This window comes from Meleagris gallopavo, chromosome 2 (genome assembly GCF_000146605.3).
Source record: "Meleagris gallopavo isolate NT-WF06-2002-E0010 breed Aviagen turkey brand Nicholas breeding stock chromosome 2, Turkey_5.1, whole genome shotgun sequence".
Classification (NCBI taxonomy): Eukaryota; Metazoa; Chordata; class Aves; order Galliformes; family Phasianidae; genus Meleagris; species Meleagris gallopavo.
In genome coordinates this window covers 103,144,980-103,158,850 of record NC_015012.2, presented here as the reverse complement: position 1 = coordinate 103,158,850, position 13,871 = coordinate 103,144,980, and the positions used below count along the sequence as shown (strand labels likewise).

General features: G+C 44.1%; 2 protein-coding genes across 2 annotated transcripts in view; one reads left to right on the top strand and one right to left on the bottom strand.

The window, feature by feature from the left end:
• The window catches only part of ITSN2 (intersectin 2), a 66,794-nt gene extending 58,842 nt beyond the window's left edge, over nucleotides 1-7,952 (top strand). The window contains 11 exon segments of the mRNA XM_031552618.1: nucleotides 751-872; nucleotides 1,326-1,432; nucleotides 1,542-1,725; nucleotides 2,534-2,632; nucleotides 2,802-2,969; nucleotides 3,840-4,052; nucleotides 4,265-4,386; nucleotides 4,915-4,997; nucleotides 5,138-5,221; nucleotides 5,507-5,680; nucleotides 6,498-7,952. Of these exon segments, the coding sequence (XP_031408478.1) occupies nucleotides 751-872; nucleotides 1,326-1,432; nucleotides 1,542-1,725; nucleotides 2,534-2,632; nucleotides 2,802-2,969; nucleotides 3,840-4,052; nucleotides 4,265-4,386; nucleotides 4,915-4,997; nucleotides 5,138-5,221; nucleotides 5,507-5,680; nucleotides 6,498-6,655 (1,514 nt within the window). The 3' untranslated portion in view covers nucleotides 6,656-7,952.
• Nucleotides 7,953-8,139: 187 nt separating this feature from the next.
• FAM228B (family with sequence similarity 228 member B) overlaps nucleotides 8,140-13,871 on the bottom strand; it is an 8,164-nt gene continuing 2,432 nt past the window's right edge. The window contains exons 3-9 of the mRNA XM_010707998.3: nucleotides 13,014-13,133; nucleotides 12,394-12,468; nucleotides 11,602-11,799; nucleotides 9,597-9,674; nucleotides 9,101-9,188; nucleotides 8,883-9,012; nucleotides 8,140-8,421 (exon numbers count right to left, since the gene is read on the bottom strand). Coding sequence (XP_010706300.1) covers nucleotides 8,379-8,421; nucleotides 8,883-9,012; nucleotides 9,101-9,188; nucleotides 9,597-9,674; nucleotides 11,602-11,799; nucleotides 12,394-12,468; nucleotides 13,014-13,133 — 732 coding nt within the window. The 3' untranslated portion in view covers nucleotides 8,140-8,378. The remainder of the gene's footprint in view (nucleotides 8,422-8,882; nucleotides 9,013-9,100; nucleotides 9,189-9,596; nucleotides 9,675-11,601; nucleotides 11,800-12,393; nucleotides 12,469-13,013; nucleotides 13,134-13,871) is intronic.

The window sequence follows — 13,871 nt, the reverse complement described above, 5'->3', positions numbered from 1 at the left end:
CCATCTAAACATATTTACTACTTTGTTTTTGCCACTTTTTTTTTGGTTACTAAACCTCAAACACTGCTGGTCATGTTTACTAACACAGATAATGAGGAGAAAAAGTGTGAAACTGTAGAGTCTGCATGTTCCCGTAGAGAACTGGATTTGTGTCATTGAATGTTCTCTGTGTCCTCGTGCATGGTTTGGATTATTTGTATTCAGTGCATCAGAATAATTCAATGTATCTCTGGCTCATTTGGTTTCTAAAGTAGAAAACAACTTAAAACTATGCATCACAACTTTGCAAATATATCCTGGTGGTTTGTATAATAAATTAATTGCCGAGGCAGATTACTTGAGAAACGGGGTCAAGATTAAGGGTGCCATGGTATAAATCAGCACCAGACACGTTCTAGATGACTTCATCTCACAGCAGACATTCTGTAAGGTAAGAGGAAAACATGGCTTCGAAAACAGTGCTGCAGAAAAGGAGAGACATAGGAAGTTACAGGAAGTCAAGAATCCTTATTCTGCATTACAGCAAATGCTCAAAGGAATGAAAAGGTGGCAGATTCAGAACTACTATTAAGAGAGCAGGGTGCAAACCTCAATCAGTTGAAACCCAGTGCTGCTGTCTTTCTAGGGGCTTTAAAAGGAAGTGCTTATGTATAATGTGACCCTTGGATTGGCATATGTTGATGTAACTTTGTGAATTCATCACGTCTGAAGGCTTGAGTGGTATCTGAACTACTGGCTTGCTTCTTGTAGGGTGTGCTGATCTCCAAAGCCTCGATACCATGCAGCCGATGGAAAGGAAGAGGCAGGGCTACATCCACGAACTCATTCAGACGGAAGAAAGGTATATGGATGATCTTCAGCTTGTCCTGGAGGTGAGATGCTTTCATGTGGAAGTCTTTGGAAAAACACCACCTTTGTCCTTAAGAATAATAGCAGTGAAGAGAAGCTTAAGAATTGTGAAATGCCAGAGGAAGGCAGGAGGTTGTGTGAGCACCTCCCTTTCCTCATGAATCATAGAATCATAGCGATCATCTAGTTTCAACTCCACTGCTGTGTGCAGGGTCACCAACCAGCAGACCAGGCTGCCCAGAGCCACATCCAGCCTGGCCTTGAATGCCTCCAAGGATGGGGCATCCACAGCCTCCTTGGGCAACCTGTTCCAGTGCCTCACCACCCTCTGGGTGAAATGTTACGTTTTGTGGTTGTCCAGCAACCTAAAAAATCATTTAAAAAACAAAGTAAGATCAGTGCTGACCTAACTAAGGGCAGAGCAAGTGCTTTTTTCTCCAAAGAGCTGCTCACCTTTCTGATTTTTTTGATTGCAGGTTTTCCAAAAGCCAATGGCTGATTCGGGTTGTCTCACAGAAGGGGAAATGGGGCTGATCTTTGTTAACTGGAAGGAACTCATCATGTCAAACACCAAGTTACTGAAGTGAGTACTTGCGTTTTTGTCTCACGTTTTTGTGTATGTGCTGTGTATGCAATGTGTGCGTTCAGAACAGCTGAATACAAGGCTGGAAGGTAATTTATTTTCTTTTCAGAGCCTTGCGAGTGCGCAAGAAAACGGGAGGAGAAAAAATGCCGGTACAGATGATTGGGGACATCTTGGCAGCAGAGCTGTCACACATGCAGGCCTACATTCGGTTCTGCAGCTGCCAGCTTAATGGGGCTTCATTGCTGCAGCAGAAAACTGATGAAGAAGCTGATTTCAAGGACTACTTAAAGGTATCTTGTTCAGCAGCCTTTGCACCTTCCTCACTGACAGGAGTCTTTCTGACCAGCATCAACCAGATCAGAATAACCCAGAGGAGTAAATCTTGCAAAAATAAGATGAGAATATTCCAAGGAGTGGAGATTTATATGCTTCTTCAGCAAGTACTTAACACCATTTCCCATTCTGTTTCTCATTACTTTGGTGTAGTGGTTAACCTTAGGAAGCTACAGAGCCAGTGTCTGCACCTTCCCTAAATCCGCGTGGTCTAAAGGGGGTGGAGTCTGTGGAGTTAAAATAAGAAAGCTGTTGTGCTGAATGTGCTGTGCAGTGTGCAAACTGGTGGGGCATGAGGTTGCAGCAGGGGCTGGGCCTTCGGTTGCGCATTGTGAGCATTACAGGCAGCTGCAGAAAGAAATAAGGGATCGCTGCAGTATTGCAGCTGATGCTGTGCCTTTGAAGCCATGAAAGGAGAAATGCCAGAACTGTTGACATCAGGCATTTGCTTCTTTCATTGTTTTGGTTTTTTTTTTCAACCTGAGTGGAGCATATTATGTCAGAATAAAAGCTAGAATGGTTTTGTATGTTCAGACTCTGCATGGGTAATGATGCTACAGCGCTGTGCTGGCAAAGCATCTGGGCACAATGACAGCGCTGACTTTCCTGTTTGTTCTAGATACAAGTGGACTGTATTGTTTGCTAGCCTAAAAGTCTGAGAGTTCTTGGAAAGCCTGAAAAAATTAAATCTGATCAGACCCTTTTCAGTGCAGTGAAGCAGCTGTTTCTTGATGAGTAATACGATGTCTCTGGATTGCACTGTAGAAACTCGCTCTGGATCCTCGCTGCAAAGGAATGCCCCTCTCCAGTTTCCTCCTGAAACCCATGCAAAGAATAACGCGCTATCCTCTGCTTATAAAGAGTGTGAGTACCCTGAGTGAAGTCTTGTACGAAAATGCTTTGATTTTATTCCCTATAGCAAAAGAAAGAAAGCCTTCTCTCTTCATGGAGATTTCTGGAAGAGTGTGGAGAACTATTTCCTGTGCTTACCTCCGTTTTTGTCTTGGTTTCTCCTCATTTTGTTTTGCACCAGATTCTAGAGAATACTCCAGAAAATCACCCAGATCACAGTAACCTCAAGCTTGCCTTGGAGCGTGCAGAAGAGCTGTGTTCTCAGGTTAACGAAGGGGTGCGTGAGAAAGAGAACTCGGACCGGCTGGAATGGATACAGTCCCACGTGCAGTGCGAAGGCCTTGCTGAGGTAGCTGCACTGCAGTGCTCTCTGGCAGAGGCTTGTCAGTTTGTTTTGGGAAGGCCAGAGCAGGGGAGTCTCCTTCTCTGGAGATATTTAAGACCTGCCTGGATCCTTTCTTGCGTACCCTATGGCAGGGAAGCTGCTTTAGCAGGGGGTTGGACTAGAGAAGCTCCAGAGGTCCCTTCCAACCGCTACAGTTCTGTGATTCAGTGAAATGAGAGAGCTTGCCCATATCCCATACTGGGATGTGATCCACTGCTGATCTCTTGGCAGAGATGTTGCTCGCAGCCACAGTATGATGAGCCCCCATTGTTCAAGCATTATTTTGGCAGTGGGGAATCTCTGTTTACCAGTGTATAATTAATACCATTCAAACAGTTAAACAAACAGAAGTAACTCCCAACCCTGAAATTCTGCTCATGCTGCCTTTGAGCTAAGTCAGGTGTACACCTTGGGGCAGTTTTCAAAATGAAGTGTGGTACCAGTTTTCACTGGTAGCCTGGGTTGGACAGAGAACAGAGCCCAGCGGGTCTGCCTTGGTGCCATTGTTTTCCTGTGTATTCATAAGAGGTGACCTGACTGCAGACTTCAAAAACTCTTCTTAAACACAACTTCTGGACAGCAGAAAAGTGACCATGAGGTGAATGCTGGTCCAGACCTGAGCATTTATTGTTTGTAAGCAGATTTAACCTGCTTACAGCTGGGAATAATGCTGACACCATGACAGATCGTGAGATAGCTTCCCTCCTCTTCACTGGTAACTCCATATTCACTAAGTAAAAAAAGGATTTTGAGCAGTTTGAGCAATTTCTGTTGTGAAGAGGGACTAATGCCTGCATTCACTTGCTGCTGCTCATGGATTTTTGTCTCTCCTAGCAACCCATATTCAATTCCCTCACAAACTGCTTGGGACCACGGAAGCTCCTGCACAGTGGCAAGCTGTACAAGGCGAAGAGCAGCAAGGAGCTGTATGGCTTCCTGTTCAACGACTTCCTGCTGCTTACCTACATGGTCAAACAGTTTGTCTCTTCTGGCTCTGATAAACTGTTCAGCCCCAAGTCCAACTCCCAGTTCAAAATGTACAAAATGGTGAGTGCAGGAGGTGCCCCATGGTTCTGTTGATTCGGAGTAGTTTTTCTTTCGGTCCTTTATTGCCTCCTTTACATAGCGATCCGATTGTTCTTCTTGTATCCTTCAACTTTCAAATACCCTGCAGAAAAACCATGTACTGAAATATCCTCGTAGAGTTTCAGCTTAATGTTGGGGTGATGACGCCACAGCAATGTTTGCTTTTCTTTCAGCCTGTTTTCCTTAATGAAGTCCTAGTGAAATTGCCCACGGATCCTTCAAGTGATGAGCCAGTTTTCCACATATCACACATTGACAGAGTTTACACGCTTAAAACTGACAACATCAATGAGCGGTGAGTAGAGCAAATGTGAATTTGAGGTTAACCGTTCTGAATGTGGCCGGGGGCTGTGTTCCTGGTGAGCAGGACAAGGCTTAGCTTCCCCATCAGGACATGAACTCCTCTGACTCTTGTATGAATTACAAGCATTCTTTCACTTTGTTCTGCTAGTAGGGCAGCTCTTGAAGTTGAATACAGCATTGCATCTACTGCTCCCTGATGTTGTAGTTGTATAGAAGAATAGTTAGGACTAGACAAGTCCTGCATCCCATAGGATTCTTCCCCAGTCCTGGTCAGTCTTCCATGTGACCCTGCAATTTTAATAAAACAGACATTTCAATTTCATTTATTTAGGCTTATATGGAAGTGTGCCATAAGAATTAATGTGAAACCTCTGCAGCTTTGGTCCCTAAGCGAACTTGACTCGTGATGCCTCTGAAATCCAGTAAATAAAAAATGGCAAAAGAGGATGGGGCAGAGTCGCTGTTGATGAGGGATTTCCTGCCTATGGTACAATTCTTATGTTGGGATTGCTCTTTGCAGCACTGCCTGGGTCCAGAAAATCAAAGCAGCGTCTGAGCAGTACATTGAAACTGAGAAGAAGAAACGTGAAAAAGCATATCAAGGTACTGAGTTCTGCCTTCTTCCCTTACCCACCCAGACATCAGTTTGTTCTGAAGGACGCTGCACATCTCTGAGGGAAATCTCTCTTCAAAAACTGCCAGTTTTTATGGTTGCAGCCAATTTCTGACTTCTTCATTTCCAGCTCGCTCACAGAAGACCTCGGGAATAGGACGTTTGATGGTGCATGTGATTGAAGCAACAGAGCTGAAGGCTTGTAAACCCAATGGTAAGTGATGGAAATAGTCTCAAATTCCTGTAGGGTTTGGAAAGGCTTATTGAGAGCAGTCTGGCAATTTGGGAAATGTGGTTACAGCTGCAGCTCCTGGACAAATCAGCCATTATTTAGCTTCAGAGGAGTGAATGGAGAAACAGCTCTGTGCTGCTATAGGATCTATGGATATATAACCCCACATCATCTGGACAGCAGCGTAGATGTGTGTCCAAGCAACCTGTAGACAGGGATGGAGGTTTTGGCACTTTTGGGGTGTTTCACTGCTGCTTCTCTGCTTAGGGAAGAGCAACCCGTACTGTGAAATCAGCATGGGCTCTCAGAGCTACACGACGAGGACCATGCAGGACACCTTGAACCCCAAGTGGAACTTTAACTGCCAGTTCTTCATTAAGGATCTGTATCAGGATGTCCTCTGTATCACCATGTTTGACAGGGATCAATTCTCTCCTGACGGTAAGTGCGTGAACATTTGTTTTAGGAAAATAAAGTGTTCTTGTGACTTGGGATGCATGGATTTTCACCAACATTCTGTAGGGTACAATTGTTTTCTGCAAAATGTTGTGTAAAAAGCAATGCTTCCATACTGTAGAGGCTGAATAGCTGTCCAGAGCCAACAGTCAGATTCGATCCCACTCAGGCTTTTGTATTAGGAACAGAACTATTTTTTTGTAAAGCTGGGAGTTGAAAGGAGTTTTTGTCTGTCACTGTAGGCAGTGCCTGAAAATAAAGTACTAGGTTACGTTTACACAGCAATTACTTGATGAGCTTTCTTTTGCTTGGAGACCAAACATTTTTTTGCAGTCTGCTTCTGGTAGTCTTTAAAAGGTGAAGTGATACAGAAGCCTACATAAAAGTTGTCTAAACCGAAGTACTTAATTTTTTTATGGTCTTTGTAGCAATGCAACTGACATGTAAACAGATGCCATCACTTAGTTCTGACCTTGAGACTGTCATTTGTCATAAATTTTAGATGTCGCAGACAGAACATTTCAAGTGTGATAGTACAGAAACATTAATGCTGGAAGTAACAACTGAATAAGCAAAAGTAGTGCTTGAAATCAAAGTCTATGTGGTAAGGAAACTGCGTGATGCTGAAAAACTGCTGTGCAGCCCTGAGCTCCCCTGTCTGACAGGGAACAGCTTCCCCTTCAGGTGCCGCATGGTGCTTCCCTGCGCAGCATGTAGCACTGCTGATTAACATCACGCTTTCAGATTTCCTGAGCTTCGTGTCTGTGCTTAATGGCATCTCGTGCTTGTTTTTCTACAACAGATTTTTTGGGTCGCACTGAAATTCCGGTAGCAAAAATCCGAACAGAACAGGAGAGCAAAGGCCCCACAACCAAGCACTTACTGCTGCATGAAGTGCCGACTGGCGAGGTCTGGGTCCGTTTTGACCTGCAGCTCTTTGACCAGAAAACACTCCTCTGAGAGCACTTCTTTAATTTATGAAGGACAAATGAAACTGACGGATTGAACTTTGGGATAAGATTCCTTGCCCTAAGCTCCTCATTAAGCAATATATCTGCTGCTTACCTATTCCCTCAGTCACTGGTTGCGTTTAGTTCCTTGCTGCGTTCAAAGCTGTCGTTGATCTATGCAAACACAGACGTTACTGTGTGTACAGTACTATAGCTCAGTGCCTTTTTATTACATATATATTGTTTTTGGATGCCAATGTGTTCATTTTCAGGGCCATAAAAAGTATTAGGTAGAAATGTGGCATCAAAACATGTGTGTATTTTACCAGATAGTCTAACGAGCAGACTGACGAATGGCTTAGTTCCGCACTAGAATCATTCTGTTTGAAATCTGAAAAGTGATATCCACTGGAATCTTCCTGTCTCAGGATGATAGTTTTAAAGATGAAATGCTGAAGAAGCCTTAGCACTGGAGAGTTCTCCAATCTATTGTATATTCTTTAAGAATCAAGTGTAGTTCTTCACTTGACTTAGTTCTGCACTGAAATCAGTAACTGTAACTTGATTTTTCTTTTTGCTTCAGTTGGATGAATCGTTCTCTGCTGAGACAATGTCATTGTAAAAAAAAGAACTAGAAACAATGTTTTAAATACTGTGATCACAAAAAAATGTGGAAAAATACTTTCCAGCTTTTGGTTTTCCTGAATCTAAGTTATTTGTGTACAGTTCCTTGGTTTTGCAGACCTCCATGTGAATCTTGAAGCTTTGATATTGCCAACATTGTATATAGAGAGTAAAATATAAGTTTATTAATGTAATTTGTCTACAGATGTCTATTGATGCATAGTGACTTTTAAAAAGTATATTTTATTGTACAAGAGAATGTGAAATAATGAGAAAAACTTACTTATGAAATTAAATTCAAGAGAGGTTTGTTAAAAGTTTAAAATGTTTGCTCAGAGGAAGCGCTAGCACAGCATTCATCTGCAAGATGAGACTGGCTGCAAGCAAAAACCTTTGGGGCAGCAAAGCTAGGGCTGATTTAAGGAAGATTGTTGTAAAGGGTTTGATACATGGTAACCATCGTACTGCCTCCTTCAGCTGCTTTGTTGAAAAAGCACAGCATGCAACTCTGAACAGCAGGTGCCCTTGTTTTCTGTGGGTGCCGCAATACCTCCCGGTGTCTGACAGTTCCACACTTGACTGCCATCTGTGTACCCTCCTGTTACAGAGCTGAGTCAACCTCTGTTACTTTTAACAGTTTTCTGTGGTTCAGTATTTCTAATCCTAAATAAAACTAAATCTTGGCAACGCTTGAGAGATCATGTTTGTGCTGTGAGAGAGTGAGAGAGAGCTGCTGCTGTTCTCAGGCTTCGACATCAGAGCTTCTGTGCAGTCACAGCAGTGGGGAGGTGGGGACCACAGCAGAACTGTATGTGCATCGTTAGGGCATCAGCAGCTCTGTGCAGTATTGCAACACCTGAAGCTAAATGCAAGCTTTGTCACTCCCCTGTCCACTGCTGGAAGTAACAGCAGCAGTATTTCATACATTTCTTTGACTGCTGGGTAACAGTACTGCAGAAGCACTACTTTAAGACAACGAGTTTATTGCAGTTCTCCAAAAGACCTGGCCCACTGTCACTTGCTTTGGCAGAAGACCTAACGTATGTTTTGCAGACAGTACCTTCTGATGGCTGTTCTTGCCACTGCAGTGAGCCGGAGGAGAGGTGACATCATCTGCTCTCACTGTCTTTGTGGTGGTCCACGACTCTCAGCCTTCAAACAGAAATAAAAACTATTGTCAGCCAGCCCAAGAGCAAGGCTGCCATCGCCCAGCACAGCTTCCTGCACGAGTTCTTTCCCACGCTGAGTTACTCCAGGAAATGCTTGTCTTTGTGACCGGTTTCCCTTCTAGAACTTGCTGTTAGCCCATAATTGCTCTAACAGTTATGCTGGACAAAGGCTTGGGCCAGCAAGAGGCATAAAGCTCCAGTGCATGGGCTCAGGGGAGAGAGTGGGCCTGCTTCAAGGACATCCGGCTCCCAGCTGAGCTTTGATGTTCTTGTCACTGTGGAACAGGACTTCCTTTAACTGTTGTGCACTGCACCAGCAGGCCAGAGAGCTTTCAAAAGGAGGTGAATCACTGGGAGTGTTTTATCAAATACTTTACAATGGAGCCAAACAAGAGAGGCTTTACCTGGTGTAACTGCTCTCTCAAGAAACACACCAGCTCTTACCTCCTTGTTCGGTGGAGCTCACTAGCAATGTAGGTGTGTGGAACCTTCAGCCACTCGATCGCATCCATGCGCTGCCGGCCCAGGGGAAGCAGGGGCAGTTCCTGCAGCTCTCTGCTAGAGCATGGTCTTCCTGATGGAAGGGAACAGATGCTTGCCAAGGAAGGGGGAGTTTCCCCCAGTATGAAAAGTTTCCAAAGGACACTGATGATTTAACACACCTGTCTCACACTGCTTGACGATGCCTGTCTCAATAAACTTTTTCTGAACAGTTTTTAACAGAGGATCCTGTAAAGCTGGTATTGAAACCTGTGACAGAGACAGTTATTTTAAGCATAAGCACTTAGACAAGGATTTAATGAGAGTGTCTCAAAGACCAGTCAGACAAATGTAAACTTCAAGATGCAGTTGGTTAGCAGGAAGGAGTATCAACCTCAGTTTTTATGAACAAAAAGATGAGGCACGGACCTGAGTGGCCCCAGTTCTTAGAAATGCTGAGCATTGCAGCTCCTCCTTCAACACTGTCACTGTCCTCCACATTCAACACCGTCACAAACGATGAGACACAGACGGTCCCGAGGGCTCACAGCACCCAGGAAGGATTTAGAGAATTGCATTTCATGGCTTTATGTCTGAGTCCTTCCTACCTGCCTCTCCCACCTGGTACACAAGGCGTTGGTGCATTTGATATGATCTATATAACACAAACCACCCCACCTTCCAGCAGTCTGTGCACGTCTTCAGGAGCAATGGGTCATATTCTGATGGGTCATAAGCTTCCAAAGCCACATAGCCCTGTAGGAGAAGCAGGTTACACTGTAGTGTAACAGGCAAATTCCTCCATCTATTTTAATTGAATGCAAGCATATATACATTGTAAGTACTTTCATGAAGCATCTGAACATCCAGACTAAAAGGTTAATTATTACTAGCGCAGTTCAGGTAGTGAAAATTCTGTTCAAGGGAACAGGTTTTGACCAAAAAAGGGGAAAAAAAAAAAAAGAAAAAGTGACTAAGCCCCACCGGCCTCATTTTTTCCTTTAAATGAAGGTTTTCAGCTTTCCTGTGGACTCAGTTCGCCAGGGGTCACAGCAAGGAAGGGATGCAGCCTTTGGCTCTCTGGATCTCTGCGCTATATACTTCTTTTTGGAGGTTAGCAGATGAGAGCTGGAAACATCATGCTTGGAACAGGTCGGTAGGGCTGCAACGTAAGGCCAAACCAAACCAACCAAACCAAAGCCCTGGGATCTACAGTAGGTGTAAGAAATCACTGTATTGAAGGCCCTGCAGTGGGCAGATGAATTGGGTCTGCTGCTCCAGACACTCACTGAGCACCTGGGCATCCCCACAGGACCTGAGCTGCTGCTGAAAGCAAAGACTGCTCAGGCAGGCCATATAGCAGCTTCTCTCAGCTTCTGCAAAACTTTAAGAACTAATGTGCCTTGATTTGCAAAGTTTTAGTGCCACCTGTTGGTTAATTACTGTATATCATCCTATTACAGTAGTGGCTGAAGCCTCAGTTCTGGGTGCTGTGCCACACCACAAACTCCATCTCAGCATGGCCTTGGGACTGGAAAAAAAAAAGAAGAGAGAAGAGAAACAGGACGAATTTACATAGAAAGAGGGAATAGACTAATGAAAGAGAAACAAAAAAGCGAGATCTGGGGAACAAAACAAAAAGTCTACAAAGTAAGGAGTGGTGCAAGAGAAAATGGGCAAAGAGAAGGGAGGAAAAAAAGTGCACAGCCAGAATTTGGGATGGGAACCGATCCATAGAAGTGTCTCAAGTTCTGCAAAATGTGTCATATGCTGCCATAATTAATGCAAACATATGCAAATAATGATGCTGTTATTCTGGAGGGCTGCAGCCCACTGAGGCACGGAGAAAAGGTGGGGGTTGGTCACTGATGGTGCACTTTTTCAGGGTGAAGAACACTCCAGTGCAACAGGCACTGTGTTCAAAGGTCACCCAGCAAAATCCTGACCCAACACAGGGGTTTGCAAGATGCACTGATGCAGACCCAGATGTGCACAGTACATCTAACAGATCCAAATGCCAGGACTTGGGCTGAAGGACCGATTCAGCTTTTCATCATTAAGTGCAGTTTAAATGCATGGATCTTTCACATCAGACTTCTGAAGAATAGATTGTTTGCTCTCATTTCTACACCACAGCTCCCACAGTGTTCTCATTTCTGGATAGGAAACTTGTTTACAGTCTCATAAATCCACTGTGCAGTGGTTTCCACTGACAACAAAAGCCTGCCCTATATAAAATACTATGCTATTTGTGGTAGATGATCTGACTGCCCTTATTGCTCTTGATATCCAAGTCAGAGATGCACAAAGTTGAGTCGTGGAATCTCTTAAAGAATTATATGAAATTCAGAGCAACAACAAGAAGCATTTCCTACAGTGACTGCAGGCCTTTGCTTTCACCTGATGGAGCTCTGTTGACGGAACTCACAAATGAAATCCACTGTTTGACCGTTCTCAGAACCCAGTGTGTGCTCAGTGCACTGAGCAAAGCAATTGCTTTTATCTGATGGTGAATTTGAACAACTGGCTGGAATGATGTATGCCACAATCAGAGGTCCTCAGGAAGAGTAAGTTATAAATAAGGCACACTGGAACACCAGGCTGCTCAACTAACAGCAAAAAGCAGCCAAGACCCCAGTCTCATCCACAACTCTTTCCATGGCAGAAATGTGTATCTTGATACCTTCTTTTTACAGTAGTTTAAATAGAGAGAAAGTTGTTCTTCCCTCCTCTTCTGTATTTCTTCCCTCGACTGGCTATCCATTTTGTCCTCAATTTTCCACAGCAGTGGCTCTGAAACATCCTCAAGCCACTTCTTGTATAGGATCTCCTTCTTTCTCAGATTTAAGAAATCGTGGTGCCTCAAATACCTGTCCACCTCCTGTGTGAAAAATGGAAAAATAAGCACGCAACACGTCAGCCAAACAATCACCTTAATGAGTCCACAGATAAAGCTATGCAGCATGGCTGATCTGATCCAACTGGGCAGCACTGCCCTCCTGGCCAGCCCTCCCTTCTGCTCCTCCCTCTCTCCTGTTGGCTACAAGCCCTTCCTTGCATGGGCTCATTGTATTTTTTTAACCATAGTGCAGTAGTGGCTAAAAACTGTTATTTCCCTCCCCCTTTCCCCCCCCCCCACCGGTTATTGGGAAAAGGGAATTTTCTTCCTCCAGCAGTGGCAGTCTGCTGGATTGGGTCAGCCCTGCTGTCCATTATTCACAGTCTCACCACCATCCATCTCATCCACAGAACAAAAGTTAGGTGCAAAGAGCCACTCAAGAGAGAAAACTGTGAAACTCACACTTAGGGTGAACTCAGTTCAGTCCTGTCCTCAGGAAGTCAGAAAGATGTATTTCTGAATTTCGTTTTCCAGGAATATAGACAATTGACATTTTATCATAATTCATCAATGGAAATAAAGACTTTTACAGACAGAAAACCAACAGCAAGCAAGAGAAAAGAGATCATTTCTTACTCTCACAAAGTAATTTTCTCTGTCTAAGATGGACTGAGCAGAAGCGATGATGTCTCTGCTTTCATCAGGAGGCACCTGGCAAAACAGCAAGAAAACAACATGAAGTAAAAGCAGGAGTTACAACAGCAGTCAGAATTACCTTCGATCAGAACAGCTACTTGTGCTGGGATTTAAGGCATGTTGCACCCTAACACAGCTGGCAGAACAGCACAGATCTCTGTGAGCTTTGCTCTGAATAGACAGATTAAACTCAAGTCATGTTTTGGAAGAACGACAGCACTCACGTTCATTGTGGTCAGCCCATGCAGCTCCTTGGATGCTCCTCACTGGGGCTGCACCACCACTTGATGCAGGCCACTTGCTCAAGTGTGTCCAAAACAAACAAAAAACCAAAACCAAATAAACCCCAACATCTAGGTTTCATGTGAAAACTTTCTGAATGTCGTGGAACTCAATAATGCTACCTCAAAGTGCTCAATCAAACCCACCAGATTAATATTTTCAGTTATTTGTTCTCCTCTCCAATGACAGACATAACTCAGACCTACAGAACTTTGCAAACAACCATCCTTTATTCCTCCCTTCATTCCTTCCATTCTATTCCACTCCTCCACTCGTACCTTCATGCGATAGAAGTCCTTCTGTATCAGCCAGTATCTGCTAGTATTTGTCTTCCCAGAGAATCTACTGCAATCAAAAGTATTTGCTGCGTTGCTCCTTGCTGGTGCTGTGGAGCACCTCTGGATAAACAAAAAAAAAAAGGAAAAAAGTCTGCATGAAAAACATCTACATGCTTTATAAAGATCAGGTTCTCATCTAGATTCCACAGTCAGGCTACAAACTGGGATACAAGAAGTTCACCTAAGATCCTCATACCATGCTGCCTTGCAAACCTCATTCTCCCAGGGCAGGAATTACGACAAAACATCTCTTTAGCAGTTCTCTGAAGTACTTCAGGAGAGAACATTTCACACACACACGAAACAGAAGCACTGGAGATAGGGATATCCCAAGCCAGAGCAATGATTTTAATGGTGAGGGCACTCTTCAAATAAATATACATAGAGGTTCAATTCTACATAGCCCTAATGGAAGTGGCTCTTGTGGTACCAGACCACTGCTTGCTGGGTCAGCAACCTTTTCATGCATACATAAGACAGGCTGCAACATCATTGCAGCACTGCATTTACTGACGCTTCCACCAGCACTAACGTTTGGGGTTTCTCTGTAAGATTGCACAGTCCTTGGATTCTAGACAGCTCAACCTACAACAAATGGACAGGAAAGGCAGAGCATGTGAATCTTCCCGTAATACACACATACTCCATCAGAAGAGGGGTGGCCAGCAGGGACAGGGAGGTGATTGTCCCCATCTACTCTGCTCTTGTAAGGCCCCATCTGCAGCACTGTGTCAGGTCTGGAGCCCCCAGTACAAGAAAGACAGGGAGCTGTTGGAGAGGGTCCAGAGGAGCCATGAA